At 50.1% G+C, this 23660-nt stretch overlaps 1 protein-coding gene across 5 annotated transcripts in view; it reads right to left on the bottom strand.

The window, feature by feature from the left end:
• Positions 1-16460: 16460 nt before the first annotated feature.
• SLF2 (SMC5-SMC6 complex localization factor 2) overlaps positions 16461-23660 on the bottom strand; it is a 30471-nt gene continuing 23271 nt past the window's right edge. For 2 of the 5 annotated variants that reach the window (XM_040605638.1, XM_040605642.1), the window contains 4 exons: positions 23468-23545; positions 21700-21795; positions 20430-20498; positions 16461-19248 (listed from right to left, as the gene is read on the bottom strand). In XM_040605638.1, the coding sequence (XP_040461572.1) occupies positions 19213-19248; positions 20430-20498; positions 21700-21795; positions 23468-23545 (279 nt within the window). In that variant the 3' untranslated portion in view covers positions 16461-19212. The remainder of the gene's footprint in view (positions 19249-20429; positions 20499-21699; positions 21796-23467; positions 23546-23660) is intronic. The other 3 variants (XM_040605640.1, XM_040605639.1, XM_040605641.1) reach the window with 3 other exon arrangements.

Raw genomic sequence — 23660 nt, 5'->3', positions numbered from 1 at the left:
GGAGGAGGCACGCTCGGTGCTAGCAATGTCACCCCAAAAAACCCCAACATTCTCCATCCTTTCCTGCCTTGGCTTGCCGGCAGCCCCTCAGCAGCCCAGACAGACAGGCGGACAGCTGGACAGACAGCCTTCCATACCACAGCCCAGCTTCCCAGCGAGGGGGCGTTCGCATCCAGGTGGCTCAGCACCCGATGCGATCTGCAGTTCAGCCTTCAAAGGCTTTGTGGCTGAAGCACGCTGTCTCCACGGCAGAAGCAGGAAAATAATTGTAAATTAAATTCCCAGGAACAATTAGAAAGAAAAGAAGAAAAAATCCCAACCCTAAACGTAAAGTGACATTTCAGAACCAGGAGATTTTGGGGCTTTTTTATACATTTGAATCCATTTGCTCATCCCCATGGCTGCGCCGTGTTTCATTTCACTGGGCTCATACAATGCCAGACAAGGAATTAACTCGGGTGTTTGTTCAGAGCCGGTTTGTCTTCCATTTTTTTTCCAAAGCCAGGTATGAGGTTCAAAGACATTTTTGGCAATGCCCGGGATTCCTACCATCGGCGGTTCCCACCATCCCCCTTCCCTGAGGGGAAACTGAGGCTCAGGAATCTCACACAACCTGGGGTCCCCTCGGAAGGGAGGGCAAGAGCTGGAGCACAACCCAGCTCACCCGGCATGAATGCGGAGCTTTCTACCACAAGCCTGTCCCTCTCTCTTTTATTTATTCCAAAGATAAACTGTTTTCTTTTCAAAAGTTCAGCAAAACCAGATGACGGAAGCAGTTTATGGCTTCCATCTTTAACAAACTCTTCTTGTTTCCTTCGCTTTCCCTCCAGTAAAGGCTCAAATATGGGGTCAAACCCAATTTGATATTGAACTCCGCATTCAAAACTGCATGGTGCAAAGCAGTAGCGCCTGGCCTTTCCCACAGGCATTTGCATACCACCAGCTTTGCTGCCCCAAAATCAGCTCCCCACCTTATTTACATGGGCTGGGCTTTGCAACAGTCAAATGAGAGCCCTCCATCAGGTAACGGAGATGGGGCTGTCCCTGGGGGGAACTTTGAGCAACAAGAAAAGCACAACCCGGAGCACACCCTGAATTGCCAAGCTGCATCCCGGTCCCCGCACCAGGCAGTAACACGGTGCCTGAAACCCTTGGCTTCCCTTGTCTCTGGAGAGCGGAGCTTGGGCCCCAGGAGGAAGAAGGGGATGGGTTTGGTGATGACCTTGCTAAGCCAAAGCCCTCGTGCGTGCGTGTAAATCACCACCAGCAGCGGCAGCACAGCCAGGTGGGGAGGGACGGTGGCAGCAGCATTTCCTCCTGACGTGCCAGCAGGACAGAGAGCTCTCACCTTTGAACAGGCACAGGCACCTGGCCAGCACCCACAGCAGCAGCCGGCCACTGCCAGGGGGCTTTCACAGCAGGTGAACATCAAAAACTCAGGGGGGACTGTCCCCCACCTCCCCAAGAGGCAGCAGGTGCCCTGGGACCAGCTCCCCCTCACCAAACCATCCATCACATGGGCCGCTTCTCAACAAGTCCCATCAGGATGCCAAGTGGAGCCAGCGGGCAAGCGCGGGGGGGGCGGGGGGAAATTCCCCACAGGCAGCCAGGCAAGGCTGGCACTGCGTCTCCACCGCACCCACTGCTGCCCTCCTGCACAGGGTGCCAGCACAGCCCCCCCTCGCTGGCCCTGCCGAGCGCACCTGGATGCTTCTTCCCGGCACACGACCTGCCAGATTTGCTGAATAAACGCCCCGGCTCCAGCAAACCTGCTGCATTCCTGGTGGGGAAAGTGGTGAAAGGTTCAAATGCATGTTGGAAGAGGCAGGGGGGGAGAGCAAGCCTACCACACAAAGCTGCAGGAACCGAAAGGGTTGTTGGGGTTTTGGTGTTTTTTTCGCCTCCGGTTGCAACACAAAAACAAAGTCAAGATAGGAATCTCGGCATGTTGGGGGGGGGGGGGGGGGGGGGGAAGCTCCCTGCCCTTCATCCCTCCGGGCAGAGCCAGAGCGGCCAAAGTGAGATGAAGCAGAGATGTGTCCAGCTGGACAGGCGTGCAGCATCGCTCCAGCCATCCCACCAGGGACCGGGGCTCAGGCCGGGGGTCCCAGCCTGCGCCCACCACGGAGGGAGGCAAAGCAGCCTGCACCCGCGGTGGGAGGCCAGCTAGCACAAGAAATGCCATCACTGTTATTAATAATTTCCCTGCCTCCGGGGGAATCTGCACTCCTCGTCCATTTTGGGCAGTCTCTTTGTCTTTGGAGACTGTTTTTCTTGGCACCTGAACAGCCCTTTCATGGCTCCCCCTCCCACTCTCGATTTTAAAGGCCAGGCACAAGCACTGGCCCACCTTGGCACTGACGGGGAGGGCAGAGAGAGCCCCAAATCCCGGTCCTGCCCGGCTGCACAGCAGGTCCCTTCTACCTTGGATCGGCAGGGAGATGCGGCGCAAAGCCCTGTGCAGAGAAGCCCCCAGGACAAGCCGGTCCCCCTCTGCCTGGGGGCATCCGCCAGCCCCACAGCCATTGCACCCCACGGAGATGAATCCCAAGATTCAGGGCTCAGATAAGTCACGTCCCGTGCCCCCCCCCCCCCCCCCAGTTTCCCGAAAGGAAGGAGGGGGGAGGCAGGGTTTGCACTGCACCACCTGCATTGGTTTAGCACCTCGTCCCAGCCAACTGAAACACCCGCTGCCCCCAGGTAATGCTCAACCTCCCCAAACACTAACCCCAGCTGCCCCCATCCCCCCGACCTGCTGGGGAGGGGAGGGGCTGTATCTAGCCCTCCTCCGGGAGCTGGTGCCCCATCTGGCTGTAATGCCCACCACTGTCTTTCCTCACACCCTCGCCATGTCCCCCAGCCCCGCCTCACCCCACACCTGTCCCCCAAAAAGCCACCTGCACTGTCACTGGGTCCTGCATAGCCCCACCTCCGCTCCAGCTAGTCACCCCCAAATCGTCACCTACATCAGACCCCCCCGAATCCCCCTCAGTCCTGCCCCCAAGGCATCACCCCCAGCACTTCGACCCCAGCAGGTCAGACCCCTGCCCCTCCTTCGCTGGACCCTGCCTGCGCGCCCAGCACCCCAGGCCCTGCTGTGCACGCAGCACCCGCACCCAGCACCCCCAATCCTGCCTGTGGACTGAGCACCCGGATCCAGCATCACAGATCCTGCCCGCAGACGCAGCCCCAGCCAAGGGACTCAGCGCCCGCACCCAGCACCACAGTCTCGCCTGCGGACCCGCACTGAGACCCAGCACCCCAAACCCAGCACCCGCGACTCCGGCCTGCGGACTCGGCACCCAGCCCCGCCTGGCAGCGCCCGGACCCAGCAACCGGATCCAGCTCTGGATCCTGCCTGTGGACACGGCGCCCAGCCCCGGCCCTGCCTGCGGACCCGGCCCGGCGGCTGTCCCCGCTCGCGTCCCCCCGGCACTTGCCTGCTGCGGTGCGGTGCGGTGCGGTGCGGTGCGGTGCGGTGCGGCTCGGCGGCGCGGCACGGTCCGGTCCGGCGCAGCCCGGCTGTGCGCAGCCCCGCCGTGCCGTGCCGTGCCGAGCCGCGCCGCCCGCGCCGCCCCGCCCCCTGCCGGCCGCACAGCCGCACCGCACCGGCCCGGCCCGCAGCCGCCCGGCCGCCGGCGTGGGGCCCCGGGGGGTGGGGGCGTGGGGGGGGGGCAGGGGCGGCGCGGGGGGGAAGCGAGTGGGTCACCCCAGGCCAGCAAACGCCGGGGGGCAGGTGGCAGCGTTTCCTGCAGCAGAGCCACGACAGGCAGAGACACCCCCACCCCCCATTCCCCCCCAGGGACGGGCGGCACCAACACGTGGGGTGGGCTGGGGGGTTCGCGCTCACGGGTGAGCCTGTGCTTAAGCCCTTGGTTTGGGCTTGTAGCTGTGAGGAAGCTTTACCGAATGCAGATAAGCATCGTTCTGCGCTGCCAACACAGCACACGCCGTGTCGTCACACCGCTACCACCAAGCCCCCTCGATCCCCAAGCCCGCCCCTCGCACCCCACTTCGCACACCTGAGCGAGGCACCGTACCCCATCCTGTCCCCCCTGCCAGCCCGTGCCTCCCCATGCACTCTGCATTTCCCCGTGGTGGCAGCTTGTTTGGGAACAGGGGCAGGTAATGGCTCCTCCAGGGCCCTGTGTGGAGCCTTTTTGTCCTGGGTGGCTTCTGTGGCTCCTCCCTACAGGCAGGAGCTGCCAGGTTCAGGCCTGTGTTTGCTTTGCTTTTGCAAGCTTTCAGCACCTGGCCAGCCCTGGCTCCTCACCAGGTGGTGGCAAGCCTCCCGAAAGCAAAACCCTGAGCGCTGGATGCAATCAGCAGGTTGGATCTAGGGTAATTGGAAATCAGCTGGAGTGAGAGGGGAAGAGATGCTGTACCTGCGCGCGGAATTCCAGCTCCTGAAGCTGGCAGGGTGGCCTGGGGCTGCCAGCCCGTGGTTACAAAGCCACACTGCGCTGAGTCCCAGCACCAGCACCCGGGGTGCTGGCTCATCCCCTCCACTCCATCCTGACCCCCACGAGGGGTGGGGTCTCTGGGAAGCAGGCAAGGGCCACCCTGACCGCACACCCCGCAGAGCTGGAGCCAGACCTGCGGCAGGGCTCGGTGCTGAGCAGGTCACACTGAAGTTGCTGGGCATTGTCTGGGGATGAGGGTCAGCCCCGGCTGAGCTTTCACCACCACTTGGACCTTTTAGGATCAGTAAGGGTGGCAGGGTGCTCCCATGGGGAGCCTGGCAAACATGCCTCTCTCAAGGCCTCTGACTGCCTGGGTCCTGCCTCCTAAAAACACCGTCTGTTGGAGGGGGAGCAGCAGAGGCTTGAATCCCCCCAGTCCTCATGCACTGAGGGGTCTCAGCTAAGGGGGGACCCGTCTGGATGCTCCTGTGGATGGGGTGGCTCCTGTCACCCTCGTGCGCACTCACCAAGCACTCACCATTGCCTGGCACAAGATGTCAGGACCCGTTCCCTGTCCCCATTCCCAGGCTCCCCAGGAGAGCAGAGCAGATACACTACCCACCTCCTGCCATGCTCCCTGTCCTCCTGCCTTCACCTGCTGTATGCTCCAGAGGCTAATTACCATTTCCTCCTGTCCTTGGGCAAAATCCCAGCATCTCCTCCACGCCTCGCCGCACCTCGCCTCTCCACCCACCCTGCGGAAGCGGGATGCCCACGCACCGGGAGCCAGGCTCACCTGCAGCCCTGACCAGCCGGACCCAGAGCGCTGCGTGGGCAGCAGAAGGACAGGCTGAAGCAGCAGGCACTGCCTGCGAGGCAGGGATGCTTTTGGCCAGCCTGTCTTACCCAGGGATGGGGGGTTTGGGTGCTGCGACGTGGCTAGTCCCCCACATCCACTTTGAACCCCATCCCCTACCTCAGCAGCAGCCAGCACAGCTGAAAGCTGCGGGGCCAGTTATGGGGAGAACTGGTCCACGAGTGCTGGGGAAGGGGTTTCCAGGGCTGAGACAGAGCTGCCCCAGGCTCCCTCCCTCTCCAGGGCACTGTGCACGTCCCATACTCCCTGCCTGCATGGGCACCACAGGCAGGCATCCTCCCACGTGGCTGCAAGCTGAAGCCAGCACAAATTGGAGCTGCATTAGCTCCTGGCCTCGCAGTGGGGTAATTAGTGAAGAGCGAGCAGAACCTGGCGCACTCGGCACTGCGTATTTACAGGCCCGAGCTTGCAAGGCTTTAATTAATTAACACAAGTCATCAGCAGCTGGAAACAGATCTATTTTCAGAGCCTTCGCCTGCTCTGCTGCCCCCGTGAGATTATCTGAAGGAATTTAGAGCCCCACAAGGTTGAAGGCCAGGGCCTTGCTCTTACTGGCATGGCCTTCCCAGGAGCCAGGGCAGGATGCAGGCAGGAGCAGCCCCAACCCCCTCCTGTGCCCGTGTCCCCCTGCCCCGCAGAGCTGTGCTGCTGAGTGGGGAGGTCTTGCTTGTGCCCCAACTTCAGCCCAGGGCCAGCAAGGCACTGGAAGGGAAATTTTCCGTCTGAGCAGCCCTGCAGCTCCTGTCCCAGCCCAGGGGATGGCCAAGAGCAGGGGGCCCTTCAGGTTGTGCCACTGCACCTTGGGAAACTACAATGCAAGATTTTATCCCTAATGCTCTCTTCCCCCTTGATCCAAACAGCCCTTAGGAAAAGGAGATGCTTTAGTGCGCTGATCACCAGCCCAGAATCTGGTTACTGTTTAATTTCTTCTTGTTGTCGCTTAAACACTGTGTCCCATGGAGAGAGGAGTGGGCAGAGCAGGTCTAGCCCATGTCACAGCCTTGTCCACGCCAGGGTCAGCTGCCCTTGGCTGGTGTTGGCAGCTGCCCATCACAGCACAGACCCACCACTCCAGCACACAGCAAAGCCAGGTGGATGCCCACGCTGCCCACACTCAGCCAGCTTGTTTGGGTTCACCCATCTCTGCCAGATAACCCTATGCACAGCAGCAGGTAGAAATGCCCGCAGCCAGCCCCTTTCACCCCTCCGATGCCCAAGGAGCAAGGGCAAAGCCGCAGCAGCCTCGTGTTTCACTTGGCACCGCACCCCTGTCCCAGCTGGCATCCCAGCTGATGTGAGGAATTATAACAGGGCCACAACGCCGTGAAATATTGATGGGATTAGCACGGATCAGCTCTCCAAGCACACATGCTGCGCTCACCCCGAGGCTGGGAGCTGGTGACCTGCACGCACTCAGGTTGCAGCTCAGCGCCCAGGGCAGCAGCGCTGCCAGGTACCCCCTGCCAGTCCCCCAGCCAAAGGCATCGCTCCAGCCACCGCCAGCCTGCAGCCTTCCTGCAGGGATGTGAGGGACCCAGCTGCAGCACAAGACATGCATAAAGTCACTTAGTGCACGACACTGCTGTGCCTCAGGCTCTGTTGGGCATAAAGCGTTGTCTGATTTGGTTGTAGCTCAGCCACCCTGAGCCCCAAGGGACCCCCACCCTGCCTGCAGTCCTGAAATGTGCCAGCCCCCAGGCTCCATCGCCTCCAGTTCCCTTGCCCCCTCTCAAGTTCATCCTGCATGGCCAGGACCATAGGGGATGCCCTGTGCATGGGGGTGTCCCAGGTGACTGGCAGGGGATCCCTGCCCTCCCTGCTGCTGTGTGTTCCTGCTCCCACCGCTGGAAACCAGGTTTGACTGGGAAGAGGGTTTCATTATGGATCACAGCAGCATAAATACAAACAGCTTAGCAGGATCAAGTAACAGGCAGCATTAAATTGGAAATACGCTGACAGGGGTGCACACCATGCCAGAGGGTGTCACAAAGCCCTCAGTTCTGGGGTTGCAGCACTGACAGGTGTTGGTGCCTATCAAACCCATGGGGCTGACCAGGATCTGCAGCCTTCCCGGGGCAGGTCTGGCTCCTCCCTGGCAGCGCCTGCAGCCTGCCTTTCCCTCGCCTCAAGCCAGAAAAGCAACGAACCCCCAGTCTCTGGGATTTGGTTTGCTAGCCTCTGCTGTTTGAGGGGCAGCAGGCAGCCCACCATTTCAAGCTGCTCTCCGGACCGGTTTGAAAGGCAGCTGGGAGTTACAAAATCACGGCACTCTAGCAGCTGGGGATTTATGAAACCTGCAAAAGAGTCGCGAATCTCATGCTAAAGCCGTGCCAGCCCAAGGGGCGTTATCATGTCAAAACCACCAGCGGAAAACCAGGTACCTTTCCCTTCCGACATGAGAAAGCAACAACGAGCAAACCAGCCTTTCCCTGGGCTGCGGGGCTGCCCAGGAGCAAACCAGCCTTTCCCTCCATCCCTCAGCTATGCTGTGACACGGCACTGCTGCTTTGCCTGCCTCCGTGGAAGAGAAGCCCAGTGGGGAGCACTCCGGCCCCACACCATGGGGTCAGTGTCACTCCTCCAGCATCTGCCACCTTAGCGGTCCCCTCTGCCCACCCCAGGACCAGCCTGCCCAGACTCCCGGCTGGCAGCGCTGCGTGAAGCAGAGGGGCAGAAAAGACCCACCGGTGATGCCTGGAGCCTGGCAGTGGCACTCAGGGCTTCCCAGCAGCTGAGTGCATGCTCACCAGGCTTGGCTTTGTTTCTTGAGAGCATCATGGACTCGTCAAGCCAAGTGTGATGCTCTGCAGATTAGCCCCAGGGAAAAAAAATATTCCAGCGGGCAGAGAGCATGAAAGGCTCGGGAGCCTCTTCCCTTCAAGTCATTGAGTAAACTTTCCAAACCACTGTTTCTTCGGGCTGCGAGCCAGCAGGGAAAATTACAATTGCAGAAGAATTTGTCTGAGAAAGTTATAACGAGCTGGAAAAAGGCAGGGGCAGGCCGTGAGGCAGCTGGACAGCCAGCCTATGCTGCAGCCGCTCCAGCCTCCGTTTCAGGCAGGGATGGGACTTTTCTCCCCAGCTCAGTACAGCAGCGGAGCTGCTGCCCTGACTTCCCACAAGATCAGATGTTGGATTTCTCCCCTGTAAGTGTTTGGCGGTGGAAATTGGGATGTTTTGCCCAAGGCCATTTGTTGATGAAGGCTGCCAGGTGCTGGCAGCCCCAGCCGCAGAGCCAAGCGTGGTGCCAGGGTGGATTTTCTCAGGGGAGAAGCAGCTGAGTCACAGCAGCCTCTGATCTGTTCCCACAAGCCCGGCTGCGAGAGACACGCGGGAGTTCACGGAGGACAGGCACTCGCACGGGGAGCCGGCGGGGTTTGGTTTGCTCGTCTGAAAACCTCTCTGAGCCAGTGGAACGCATCTCCCTGGCTTGGGATCTGTCGGCAGCGCACCTGCGGGGAAGGGCTGGCGAGACTGCAGGAGGGCGGGCTCCTGACCTGCCTTTCAACTGGGCAGGTCTGCTTCAGGATGCTCCTGCAGCACGGGGGGCAAATGCCGGTAGCCACTGGGAATCCCATGGGAAGGCAAGAGTGGCGTTTTGGGGCTTGACACAGAGTCTTTTCCTGGCTCTGGGGCAGAAGCAGGACCAAGGAGGCTGTAGGTGGGGAAGGGGCAGAGCCACAGCTCCAGCCCCAGGAGAAGGGGCTGGCTCAGCTGGACACCAGCAGCCCCTCTGCTCGTCATCCCAGCTGCTCCCAGCAAAAGCGGGCAGGGTCCAGCCTGGCCAGGGAGCACAGTGGTTTCTCTCTCTGTTCCTGTGGCTGGGGCACAGCCCTCTGTGTTTTCCCCTGCACGGCAGATTGGGTCCCGGCTGCACACTGCCGAGAGCAGCAACACGCGTCCCCGGGGCTGGCACAACACTGGTGGCTTTTAAGAGGTGCTGTTGTGGGGAGGTAACCCGCACCCCGAAGAACTAAAGCCAGGAGGGTGTCATGGCTCCCAGCATCCACCCTCTGGGCCATGGCTTCGCCTTTCGGCCATCTAAGCCCCCATGCTCAAGCGACCTCTCCCCAGCCGTGCCTGCTCCAGCCCAAAGCTCGGCTGACCCGTGGGCAGCCTGCTTCTCCTTCCCAGGCACCGAACCCCAGTGCTGCCATCGCTGCCATCAAAGAAGAAATAACCCGAGCAGCACAGTAAATAACACCCCCACCCCCCCAGGCAGAGCACTGGCAAGCAGAGCCGGGGGCATCCATCACTCACAGTTTTTCTTCAGCTCTGACACTTTGATAGGGGCGAGGGGGTGGGGGAAGGAGAGGAGCTTCCAAAATTTATGAGCTTGGATTTAAAAATACATCTCCTAGAAGCAGTGCAAAACCTGGAGATGGCGAAGGCAAGTGGCTTAAAAGCTGCCTTCGGGAATGAATGCAAAAGCTGTGCCTGCCTTGGAAAGAGAGATTTGGGAGACCTGCGTGGCTGATGTTGCAAACCATGTCCCTGTTGGGATCATTTTGCAAGTCACAGCTCTCCGTGCTGTGCATTACAAGTGAAATGAAAGGCAGGGGTAACAAATGACGGGTTAAAATCCCTCCAGCCCTATGGTAATGTCAACCTTAACGCAGATGGGATTTGGACTGTCACCTTGAATGTCCCAGAGTTTCTCCGCTACATCCCTGACCTCCTGCTGCTCCACACATAGTCAGCCTCGCAGCCCTGTTTGGAAATGGATCCCCTTATGTAAAGAAAAGAGCTTGTAGCTGTAAATTTAGCTGAAAACATCGCTACCAGAGGGAATCACATATCAAATAATAAAGCCAAACACATGTCAGTAAGAACAACCAGGCTATCTGAGTCCTTGGTCTTTACAGATGGACTGTCCCCCAGCAGGGTGCTGCAGAATGAGCAGCTGAAAAATGTTACCCGGTCATTAAAAACATCTAAAAGTAATTTAGCCTGAGTGACAATGATGCTCAAAGCAAGTTATTTGTCTGCAGAGATAAAATGAGCTATTTCAAGCTTGCCTTTTGTTGTTGTATTCTTTTAAAGTTGGAAAGGACTGAAAAAAGCTGAGCTGACAGCCTTGCCAACAGAGCCCTGGCACTGCAGCAGCAGCACGGGGAGCATCACCGCGAGCTGCCCTGATGTCCCCTGCCATCACACTCCCACCTCCCCTGGAAGGATGCTCAGAATGGACCAGGAAGACAGTCCCCGGGGCCACCACCACCACATCTCTGCTGAGTTACAGTGCCATTTAGGATGATGGTTTTGCCATGGAAACATCTCCCTCCTAACAACAGATCCATCAGCACGTGTCCCAGAAGCAGCCCGGCATTCATTACGTGGTAATTTTTGATTCTCTGTGACAGAGGCCAGAGTCTTATCCTTCCTTCCCATTTTTTTTTTTTTTTTTTTAATCAGATGTCTGGGTTAACCCATCAAAAGCATGGCCTGAGCCCAAGGTTCCTCTAACATCTCCTCATAAGTAGATTTTTGATGGGCTCTTTAGATACACAGAGCATTTCAAATGGCCAATGTTAAATATTTCAGGTGAAACATAACTCTTCTAAGTGTAGCCAGCCTTGTTCTGAGGCTCCAAGTCAGTGAAATTTCTCTGCAGCCTTCAAGAAATAATCTGCTTTTTGCTGGTACCTTCTCCCTGCACTGTTCGACTGAGTTAATGTATTCCAGAACTTGGGCTTTTGTTGATTTTTTTTATTTTTATTCTTGCTTCCCCTACGCAATCAGATTTTGGGAAGCTGCAGTGAGATGCCTTACAAGCAGCTTTTGTCCTTAGGTGTTTTCTGAGCAGACTGCATCCATCACATCCTGGTGCTTTAGCACATCTCTGTACAAATGGTACATTTGAGAGTCAGCTGAATTCCTTTGATTCATGTTCCTACATATCCATATAGCTAATTTACCTTTATTAAGGGGGGGGTGTGTGGAAGAAAGAAAGAGAGAAAAAAGAAGAGGGAGCTATTAAGGGCAGTGTCAAGGCCAGCCGGTGGGTGCCGGAGGGCTGGGTTAATGAGCTGCGGGCGCTGCGTCCGAGCATCCAGGCTGGCTGGAGCCAGGAGCTGCTGTCCCAGCAGGGCTGACTCAGTCCTTCCTCGGGCAGGGCAGAAACAGGCTGCACCATCCTGCACCCCTCTTCAGGGTAGTCCCTACGCGTCGGAGTCTGTGTTTAACCCCACTCACTCCAGCCTCCTCTGCTGGCGTTTTCCTGGGGGGGGTCCTATGAGCATTGGGCTTGGGCCAGCACCCCTTATCCAGCCCCAGCCACATCCCTGCACTTCGGGGAGAAGGTGAAACAGGAACGTGGATAAATCGATCTGCCCTCACAACTCAGGCGAAGGCCACCCTGTTTGCCTCCCACAGCCGGACAAGCATGCTGCCTCCCCCTCCGCCTCGCCAGCAATGTCACCCAGCTGCGCCCTTGCAAGGACACTTCCAAGGTGAGGGAGCCGAGATTTGCAAGACACCCATCACGATCATTTATTCTTGTCGTTTCTGACCCTCAGGGTAAGAACATCAGAGGACTGCAGGCACAAAACCACAAGCTTTGTAGGTCGTATCAGCATGTAAAGTACCATTAGGAACCACAGCACACAGCGTGAATAATACTCCTTTTATTCCACTGTATACCTCAACACCCTTTAAATAATTGCAAATGGTTATTTATGGATGGGGTTTGTATGAGACACCTGCTCAGGAACATGGGGCTAAACCAGAGCTGGAGCAGTAAGTTTGCTCTCTCCCCTACCTGCAAGCCAGAGCAACCACAGCACTATCTGATAGGCTTAGTGATAGCCCAAGGGAACCCGGGCAAAACAAGAGCAGGGAGATCACTGTAAATCTTCCTTGCACAGATTTACGCTTTATCCATCAAACAAGAACCACAAGACACATGTCCTTCCATGCCACCCTCCTCTCTGTGAAGATCAGCAGGGCAGGAAAAACTTTGAAGGATTCCAAGCCTGGGAAGGGACCTTCAAGAACCGATCACATCATTTCTGAAAGGCCATGAACAGCCAGCCCCGATGGCTTTCCTTAAATCCTTTCAGCAAATAATGACCTCGATTGCCAAAACCGATCTGATAATGCAAAGGCAGCGAGAGATGAGAGATGCGCAGTGAGTCATCGCCTCCCAAGCATGTTGCTTTCCCTTTTGCCTTTGCAGTGACAGAAGCCGCACTCCCAGCTGGAGCAGGGCGAGGTTGCCCCCAAGAGGCAAATCTGACACGGCAACCAGAGGGAAAATGCTGAATTCTGTTCTGCCAGTACCACAAAGGATATATATATATTTTTAATATCTCCTCATATGCTCTTATTTTTACTTCTCCCTAGCTGAAAGCATCTGTGGATGGGGTGGGAGAGGAAGGAGGTCAGCTTTGGCATGTGGTTGGTTGGGTGTTACTGTGTTTTGCTGGAGCTCCTGAACCACACAACTTGTTTTCCTAGTCTCACTTGCAGTGTCATTAGGAAGATCAAAAAAAGTCAGTGGGTTTTCTTCAGCCATATGAGACATCTGATCCCATACACCTTTCTAGGCTCCTTCAGAGCAAGGGCCAGAAGCACCTTCGGCAGCAACTTCTGTCTCGGGAGGAGGACGCAATTGTGGATGCGACAGACAGTTTGGAAACCATAAGACAACGTGACATGAAATTCACATTTTTCATGAATTCACATAAATTCTCAGCCATTCGCATAAAGCATACAGGCAAGCCCACCACAGTGGACCAAAATCCTGGCGTCTTGCAGAGGGTACACGGGCAGGACAGACGCCCGAGATATCTCCCCACCACACGCTCCACCCTCCAGGGATCAGCAGCCTGAAGCTTTCTCAGCCAGGGATGGCTGCCTTGATTTCATAGACCCTGATGGATTTTCTGCCGTGAAACACTCTTTGAACCTCTAAGGTTTTAGCATCCACAACCTCCTGAGGCAAGCAAATCCCCAGCTCCTGTCTCCTTTTGTTTGCTTTGAGCATTCCTGCTAATAAAAGAACTACAAAATCCGAAGTGAAATTACTGAGTGCCAAGAATAACTTCTATTTACCCGTTTTTAGGCCATCTGATTGGCGAGCTCTCCACCCTGCTTTCCAACGTTACAACTATTTCTGAGCAGGAGAGATGTGGCCGACTTAGGGCCAATGCAATTTGTTCCTGTCCTATACACACACATGCAGATTCCCTCCCAAAGGGCTAAACCTGTGATACAACCTAGAATTTAATGTTCCTGGAGCTGCTTTTTAAGAGCACACAGTTTAAATACCCCGCCTGAGATGTACCCAGGGTACTCACTGCTCCTGCGCTGGGCTCCTCGTGGGTCTCCCTGCCCCACTCAGCCAGAGAACATCCCCGCGTCCCCAGCATCGAGCCCCTGCCGCAGCATCCCAGCTTACCGTCAGCTCCAAACTGGACGCGTCATCTCCAAAATGACTGTTGCGCTGGCTCCTGCCAGACTCTTAATTATGAGGAAGGCTGACACAGTTTCTCAGCAAACGGTGTTTGCATACTGCGGGGAAAAACAGAATGAGGGCAAGAGAAAAAATGGGCTAATAAGAGAAAATCAACTGGAGGGAAAACCACGTTGTGCTGTGCAAACCTTACCATAACAATGCTGGAGCCCGAAATAGTAAAAAAAAAAAAAATAGGTTAGTACACAGGGGAGGCAGGCAGCAGAGCTGATGTGCAGTACAGCATCTCGGCATCCTCACCTGCCAGGCCTCTCCCACAGCTCGGGTTAGGGTGAAGGGGACAGTTCAGTTTCCAGCATGCAGATCAATACTTCCGAGAGGCTGAACGATGTGTCTGAAGAGCTCACAACTGCCCTGCATGATTTATGCTGCCTTTATAAAAGCCTGCAGTGTGAATAAAGCATGAGCCTTAATGCCTAGCCATCCCCTCCCCACTACCCAACCTGGCAGCTTTCAGCTATTGTTTCAGCCACAGCCTGGTGGCCATCCCGGAAAAGTGACCCCCTGCTCCTGTCAGAGTCCCGACAGCCAGGACTTTCAACTCCAAGCAGGTTTCGACAGAAGAGAGCCTGAGACCCAGAGGCAAAGCCATGGAGCCTGCAAGCCAAGCCCCCACTCAGAACACACATTGCCCAGGTGAAGGACTCACCTGGCAGCACAAAAGCAGCAAAAATCTGTTCACCCTTTCTGCTTTTCTCCGTGAGAAGGAAGGAGCAGCTCTTGCCCAGCTTCAGGCAGCTGCAGCAGTGAATGCAAACCCAAAGGGAAGCACCAGGAGAAGGATGTGTGAAAGCGGCCCTGTATCCTGTGGCCAGGAGCCCTCCCCGACACACCATACGGGCCAAACCTGCCTTGAAAAGCTTTAGGTCTCCCCCCAGGCTGACGGCAAAGACGCCTTGATGACAATGAAGGGAACAATTCCAGTCTTTCATCTAGTTTCCATACCCTCCCTTATGACCTCCCTATAGGGAAGTGGGAGGCAGCTGGGAAGCTGAAGAAGATGAAACAGCAGCAACAGCTCACCAAGCAGAGACAAGGGAAGCATTCAAAAAAGTACAACATACCCAAATGCCACTTAAAAGTCACCTGAAAATCCATCTTAACCAGCAGTCTGCAAATATGGGGACCAGCTTCTGGCATTCAGACCAAAATACCAAGACAGGAAGATGTGAATGTTTTTCTTCCCTCCTCAGCCAGCCCTACTTTTGATACTTACCAGCTAAAATACTCTTTCAGTTTCATTACTGCAAAGGCAAGGAAGCACTGGCTGAAAAAAAGCAGCAGACAAAACCAAAAGCACCTCCACAAGGAGAAGCCCTTTGAGGAATTTACTTTCTCTAGGATTCTCCCCATGGCAGCCCACATCATGCCCCAGCACTGGAAGCCCCTTTCAAGGTTGGGTAAGAAGAGGCCCCACCTGTAAAGCTGGCAAAACATGCACAAGGCAAAACATCAAAGTATTTCACAGCCCGGGGGCACGAAGATGGGAAAATGGCAATTTGAATGTCATTAAGAGCATTCTGATAACTTCAACTCCAAGGAATGAGCTAAATCCACTAATGATTGCCTGACCTCTCCCAGCAGCTCCTTCGGAGCTCTCAGGGAGGATCCCACAGCAGCTGCCTACGCTCCTGCAAACTCATCAGGCCTCTTCTCTGCCCCACATCAGCCAGACCCGAGAGACTTTTCTTTTTTTTCAGGATGCAGAAAAAAGCACCAATACAGTAGTGCCAAGGGCTGCCCTCTGGCACAGCGGGCTGTTTCCCACTGGGCAACCATGGGCAAGAAGTTTCTCAAAGCTCATAAGCCCAAGGCACGAGCCTCCAGTAGAACCAGGAGGGTCACCTCCAGCAGCACCCTTCCTGACTTGTCCCTTCCAGTGGAACACAAAGCCACACAAATGCTAGAAGCCAATGAAAGGAAAAACAAAAAAAAAACAAAAGCAAAACCCCCAGCTAGGGATATTATGTTATACATAGAGTTTTCCTGGGAAAGAAGAAACTCAAATATACAGGACCAGCACTAATACTGTAGCTTCAAGTATTCCTGCTAGTGACTGGGTCAGCAGAAGAATCCTGTTTATAACCCAAGTACCCTTGGCTGAATCCCCAGGAGAGCGCCGTCTCTCTCACAGCCCACGTGCCCAGTGTCCACCCTGCGCTATGCCATCTCCGAGACCCCGAGCTGGCTGCTGGGCCGTGCTAAGCGCTGGCACTTTTGATGGACAGACCTGGCTTGCCTGTGGTCATGAAATTTAACACTGCAGTAGCCGTCCCTCATCAAAACAAGGTCTTCTTACACATTGTAAAAATCCTCTCTCTTAAAATCCTATCACACAGCAATCTCACCAGCTGCTCCACCAATGATAACAGCACACTTCAGGTATTTGTTCCAGTCATCTGCCTTTCCCAAAGACATCCTCAACTCAACTATCAGCTTTGGGGACTTCAGAGAGTTCCTGCAGCCGCTGCATCAGTGAAGCGTATGTGTCCTGCCGACCTTCAGCCAGACCTACCTGCAAGTCATTAATCACTTCTGAAATTCCCATCCATTACCAAGTTCCACAACGGGAACAGTGAGAATATGAGAGACTGAATAGTTTCACTGGCAGATTTCAAGAAGCTGCTTTTTTTTTTTTTTTTTTTAAGCCATACAGAGGCCTGTCAGAAAATAAATAATTTAAAAAAAGGGCAAAGAGCCAATGTATATTTTATAGTCAGCCTTTAATATTTTGTCTGTAATTACTGCAATAAAGTGCACCTAATTTCACATGAAATGAGATAACGTGGCTCTTAATATAGCCAACATAATATCAAAAGATAAACCTCAGTGCAAAATGCTTATCTGAAGACAACTAAAGCAGTTAAGACATTTACTGTGCAAACAGCCTTTTCCAATGCGTGTAACTTCTGGCTGGGGGCCAGTAAATGAGTCTGCAAAACACAACAGCAGGTTTGCTATTTCTTTTCCAGGAGTCCTGAAGCAGTGCTCAGCTCGGCAGTCCCGTGTAAAGACTGCAGCAATGCTTTGGGATCATCTCTGTAAGGATACCGATGAGTTCCAACTCAATCCATGTCTAGACTTAAGCAACTGGGGAATCATTACTCAAGTTATAAAATAGATGGAAGAAGAGTCCACACAAAGCAGGAAGGGAACAGAGGGAAAACGCCAGAATGTATACACAGGCATTAAGCATGAAACACAGGACTGGCTGAGCTAAGAATGATTTCAAGACTTCCTCCATTTATAGTAAGCTAATCAGCTGTGAACCTAAGAATTACAACATGTGCTGTAAGACCAAAATAGGACCTGCAGCCATTTTTTCGTGAAACAGAGCTGAGGCATGCCCATTTTGTCCAGGGACATTTAATTAGAAAAGCATATCTGGTTTTATTTTTTAATTATTCTATTAAATAAAAGTTAATATCAAAGTGGTTATTTCATCTGGAAAAAAACCTCAGCAGTTTCAGTGTGCTTTTAACTGCAGTACAAAAGCTGTTCATCTAACCCCCTCCCCTTCTTGAAAATATACAGGACAGCAACTTCAACTTTACAAGGCAAGAAAATATATACACATTACATTACAGTAAAGTCCTGCTATTTTTTTAAACTTTATACAACATTAGTGAGAAAAAATATAAACATACATAAAATTACATACAATTCATTCAACAGAGTAAGTAACTGCTACCAGAGGGAAGGTTGACATACTATCAAAGACAGACAGAGCCAAGGATGGCATTGCCATACCTGTATAACACTAATTTCTTTTAGGGTAAAGCAGTGCTTTTGCCGAACAAAGATACACTTTGAGGTAGATTCTTCCAAATTTTAAATAACACATTGAGATTTTAAAAAAGGGATTCTCTCTCCCTCCCACTCCCGAACAATGCCACAAGCATAACTTTTGTTTGAACAAGGATAAGCTGTTTATTCTGTGAAGGGCACAGAGATGCTGCAGTTTGAAGCTAATTCTCTAACACTTGAAATGAAAGACAAAACATTTAGTATGAATTGGCAAATACCTTCCTTATAAAATGTGTCCATTTCATAGCAGTTCCTTTATATGCAATAAAGGTACTTAAACGTGAAGGTTCTGGTTTTGGGTTTTTTTCAGCTTTATTTTACATTCTCATTTTGGAAAGCTGTAAGGAATTTATACAAAGGAAGACAGAGTAATCTACAAAAATTAAAAGGACACAGTATTATAAAACGCACATGTTGATATTATTAAAAATCTTGCTTGTTATGGGAACCCCAGTTGGTGCTTCTACTCGATACCTTAATTTTCTCTTAATATATAGACAAATCCTACAGACAAACCACAGTGTAAGATTTAAATGATGGCATTTGCACAGAAAGCGCAAAAGGAGATCACATCTTCCTTTGATTATTTCACAAACAGCTCTTGGAGGTTTGTGCATATATTGTACAAGCAGTAAGACTTCACACAAAGGAATTCAGACCTCATATGGCTTTCACAGTTTTTATATAGGTGGCCCAAATGCTAATCTTCTCAAATCTTCACTGAACTGAGATTTTAACATTAGTATTTTCTCCATTTAGAGAAAATGCTGAAGCTAGATAACAAATATAGATAAGTTTGCCTCTTAAAGAGCAGTACAACAATACTACTGGTATAACAAGAGCTCATTTATAACTTGGGTCTTACAGAAACACTTCCTAGTCACCTTCACTGCATAAATAAATTGGTGCCTTAAGATGAGGAATAAGTTAAAATGAATGCATCACTAACAAATTCCATTTTTTAATTTGATAAAACCACAGAGCAAAAAGGGATCCACTTAACCTGTTAGGCCACAATTGCTCTTAACCTTTTTTCCCCACTGTCAAGTAAACATGACAGCCATCACTTGTTCCCATGCAACTGCTGTATTTTGTATTTTTTAGAGATATTGGATTATCATACCAATTCTGCTTTGCAGATTACCATGTGCAGGCAATTCTGTTATTCAGCCCAGTTCTGAACCACTTCCTCACCTGCTTGCAATGTGGGAGGTCTAACACTATTTCTGAACTCACATTCCATGTCACGGGGCAGTTCTTTCCCAGACATCCTAAAACAGTGCTTGCAGGTGTGTGCTGGCAAGAAAACAAATACTTTAGGTTTGCAAATATGTCTTGTGATTAACAATGGAAACGAGAAAACTTCCCTCAGCTTTCAACATGATAAAATATTTCTAGCCAATTCAGACAGGGCTATAGAAATGGTTGGTTTGGTTTTTTTTCAGTTTACCCACTTCAGTTTTTCAGAAGTAGTGTATTTGTAACAAAAGCAATGTTAAATAAAGTAGATTCTTGTGTTTCTAGTAATTGCCTGAATGAAGCTCAAGTTCTAACTCAGCTGACTGATTTCTTCCATTCCGACCAAGGTGAAGCTCCACTCATTCTTTTTCAGAATTTTTGCTGTTACTTTCCCTGAACTAGGAAAAATTTTATGAATCTGGCTCCCAGAAGTCATGCAGTTTTCCCTAAAGAATAAAAACAAAACAGTAAACAAGTCAGAAAACCCATGACAGAAGAGTAGGCAAATGCTTAGCTTTAGATTGCCACAACGTGTTGCAAGATGCAAGATGCTAGAATTTTATATGGAAACACTTGGCAGTTGCTCTATACATGAATCAACCCCAAATATCTCTGAAAAAACAACTCTGAAAGAGCTGCATCATTACCAGCTTTCATCAGCTGCTGAGTGGCTTCTGCAGCCACGTGTTACTAATCCCCCCCACCCCACCCCACCCCGGTAACAAGAAAGACACAGTTTGTAGTGTGTGTGATGTTTCTTGCATGTTGCTGGCAGCAATTAATAGTCTTCATAGGCAAATGACTGATTATGCAGTTTTTTACTGAAATCAATACTAAGCATATACGTATAATTTAAGTTCTATGCAAGTCATGTTCTACATCACTGGAAAGCTCAGCTTTTCCAAGACAGGTAGCTTTATATTCCAAGACATGACTCAAACAGTTGGTCTAATCACATTACAAAAGAAACCCTACAACCTTAGACTGGAAGAAACAGCTCTGAACTCTGGCTTATCCACCTATTCCACCAGCAGAAATTATCCATCTATTCCACCACGGCCAGCCAGTTATCACAAAGGCAGGTATTAATGAGAGACTAACCCCGACATTATTTACTACTGCATACTTTTACAGAACATGAAAGGTTTTTCTTAATTGTTGCATGGAATTCGACACATTCAAAGGGGGAGCAGTTATCAAGAGCCATTAAACATATGTTGATAAAGCCTTGGACTTAAACAGTCTAAAAGTCACACACTACCAGACCACAGCAGGAAGCCCATCACTGTGTTCCTGCCCCAATATCCTTTTCGAAGCATCTGCTAATAACTATAACCAGAGACAGGCCTTGTGACTTGATGCAGTACTAGCATTTTAGTGTATTACGCGAGCCATTTACAAAAGCAGCACTTTTAAGGATAAATATGAAATTGTGGTTTTATTTAATCCAGCAAAGCAAACATTTTCATTAAAATTTATACTAATACATCTAAGTGTATTCCGCAGCCGTGCCGTTTATGAAGAAAAAAAATCTTTTTAAAAGAATATGCTATTTTCAAATGCTAAAAAAATGAGTTAAATGCACACTGCAATATGAAAAGAGGAAAAAAAGGTTTCATTACAGTACCTGAGTAGGCCAAGTGGTTTGTATCATATCTTGCCATTTGCCATATATCCTAGCAACTAAGTCTTTTACCTGCAAATTCAGATTGATTAGTTTAGCCATTTATGTTAAAAAGCCAAAAATCATACCCCCTATCTCCCCAAGCCCATACACCCCCTGATAACCCAACACCCAAGGTTTACTGGGACAGAACAATTTCACAAACTGTCACAAAGTATCACCACCTCAACTCCAACCAGCTCGCTGTAATTTGGGACTCAGAATTCAAAGTCATGTACTCCACACAAACAAATTAGAGGCACATGACTCCCCATGTTAAGTGTCTGGAATCAGCACACAAGCCTCTGGCCTTCAAACACCCACCTCATCCTTCGGGTGAGTTAGGTTTGTTAGACAAGTCTGATTGTACCTAGAAAAGGTTCCTGCAACTGCAATCAGAAAAGCCAAATATGCAGCACTGTCTGCTTCTGAAATGAATTTCTTATACATCAAACTGCTTTTTCATAACCAATCATAAGCAGGTGTTTAATCCAAGCCATTCAGAACTGAGATTTGCTTCACGTGCTGTGTTAAACCCCAGCATAGTGGCGTCCTCTGGAAGTCACTGTACTATAACACAAATGAAACGATGGGGAAAAACATACAATTTTCCCCACTCAGTGCATGGGCAATAGAAACAAAAGTGAAAGTGACTCAAGATACAAAAATCCAAGGCAAGACTTGTTAAAAGGATCCATGGTCTACTAATCTGGCTGATCCAAAAAGATCAGGAGAAGTAAGGATGCACATGACCGTAACTTTGATTTAAAGCTGAAGCAGCAAGGCTTTTCAAAGTTGAGGTTGGTCACTTTACCACTGGTCTGATTTGGCTTGCTACAACAGCATGCAAAGCATGAAAATCACAAAATTAGGACTATGGTTAGTAAGCCCCACACCGCAACGTAAATGAAACGCAATTATCCAAGCTTGATGCTATATCACATACACTGTTGGCTTAAATCGACATTTTTAACCAACTCATTAATTTGAAAACAAAACAGACACACATGCAAGATCACATTTTACAGTTGTTAAAGAGTCCTGTTGTTTGCAAACAGAGTATTTTCAGTGCATTAAAACGAGCATATATTTACGTACATGCAAAGACATAGTGCAGTGAAACCAGAAAAAAAACCAAACCCATGAGGAACTCTTAGTTCCAGGGCTGGGATGAGGAACAACACACATCAAAAACACTAAATACCACCCCAAAACAAACAAAACCTCAACTTACATGTCTTACCTTAGTTCGATAAAACAGCCTTGCATCTTCCCTAATATCACATTTTATGTGCTTATCTAAGGCACCACAAAGCTTCAGTAAGTGCTGCTAAAGAAAGACAAAAGCGTACACCTATTTAAATCGTCGATGTCAAAACTAAAAGCTCCCTTCAAACATTATTTCAATTTTAAAATTATATGCTTCAGTTTGAATTTTTCTCAGAAACATACAGTAAGGAAGGGGGAAATGAAAGAAAACAAGATCACAAGATCCCCTATCAGTTGCTGGTACGCAGCTGGTAAACCAGGTCTAAAAGCTTTAAAAAATAGTTTTAAAGTATAGCAGAGCTATACATCACAAATTTCAAAGTTCCTTGTGGCTAATTTGTAAATCCTTTCGGTCCATGAAGTAGCAAGTGCAATGCCGTTCAGTTCTTTCATCAGCAAAAAAAAGTTTGAAGTTACAACAGCTAAAAATAATCTTTTCAGTAATGATGTCTCAGGTAATTTTCTTTCGTAGGAATTGGCTGAGTGGGTAAAACATATCCAAGATTAGGCACTGATTTTTTATTTCTCTCTAAATTTCTGATTGCTTTTGCAACTTCACAATCTCTTGATAATGACTCCCAAGATCTTTCGTATTCTGTCAATTTCTTCATAAAATTCCTGTTTTCAATCCCTCACTGAACAGCTGCAAAGAGGCTCCACTCTTCAGAACAGGTGAGGCATGCTGAAATTCTACTTACAAACATTTGCTGGTGTCTCAAGACCATGACAATTTAACCGGAAGAGGATCAAAAGTGGAATAGTTCATTTTATACAAAGTCTAGCCTGCATAATATTCAGCCACACCCCTCTTGCCACTTGATGGCTAACAGGTCAGTGAATAATAGACTCTTTCTTCATTAAGAAATACAGGGACATTAAAAAACATATATAGAAAAGATCGAGTTCTCCACCAATATTCAGGAAGGCAGTTGTAAAAATCAAATCTCAAAAGATCATCACAATAGAGTTATTTTCTTCGCTATTCTGTTTCATAGTATGCTCTATGATTGTCTTTTTGCATTGAGTAGGAAACTGAGACACTTATGCCACAAAATGTAACCAAACATTACTGTTTTAACTCTCTCAGACAGTTCATATGACAGATTTCTTAAAAGCCAAGAGTGAATCCACAGGGTAGAAGGTGTATACAAACACCTTGCAGCAAGCAACTCACAGCAAATGACCACAGATACCTGCGTGGGATTACTGAAAAGCTAAGCTAAGCAGAAGGTATTACTTAACAGATGTTCACATCACATGGCACAGAGAACAGAAGAAAGGCCATCCAAGCTTTCATTTGCTGCACAGCTGCACTCCAGCACAGAAAACTGTGATGTGTTTGAACATACTTTACTGGATATTTTCAAAGTGGTTTTCTTCTAGACTGAAAAATTTCAACTCCAAAAGTTCACAGGTTCATTGGATTTCTTAGAATTTCTGTGTTGAGTTAATCTGCAGTTACTTTCTGAGAAAGATTAACAAAATAAATGCTTGTTGATCCACAGCCTCATGTTTTGAGGTCGTTTCATTTGCAGAAATGCAGGAGGTTTCTTTCTCTGCAGGAAATACAGAGAAAGCTCTTCTGCATTTACTCCACCGCAGAACAAAGTTTCCCCCAGTGCTACTATCCACTGGTGACCTTCTATCACATGATAGCTCTTACCAAAATAGACCAAGTGCGCATGATAAATAGTCTTTTAAAACCCAAAGATCTACCCACTGAAGTTACTTACCCTTTGATTAGAATTTACAACATCAAAGAAACTAGCTTCACTGACTAGATGAAGGAGGATGTAGATTAGGTAGTATGCCTGGAGAGAAATCAAAAGAACTTTAGTAGTCAAAGCACAATCATAACACTTCATATACAGATACAATACTATCCTTGCTTTCTGGAATGATACCTCCAATAGCCAGATCACTGGA

This window comes from Falco naumanni, chromosome 9, assembly GCF_017639655.2.
Source record: "Falco naumanni isolate bFalNau1 chromosome 9, bFalNau1.pat, whole genome shotgun sequence".
Lineage (NCBI taxonomy): Eukaryota > Metazoa > Chordata > Aves > Falconiformes > Falconidae > Falco > Falco naumanni.
This window is presented reverse-complemented; position numbering and strand designations above follow the sequence as displayed.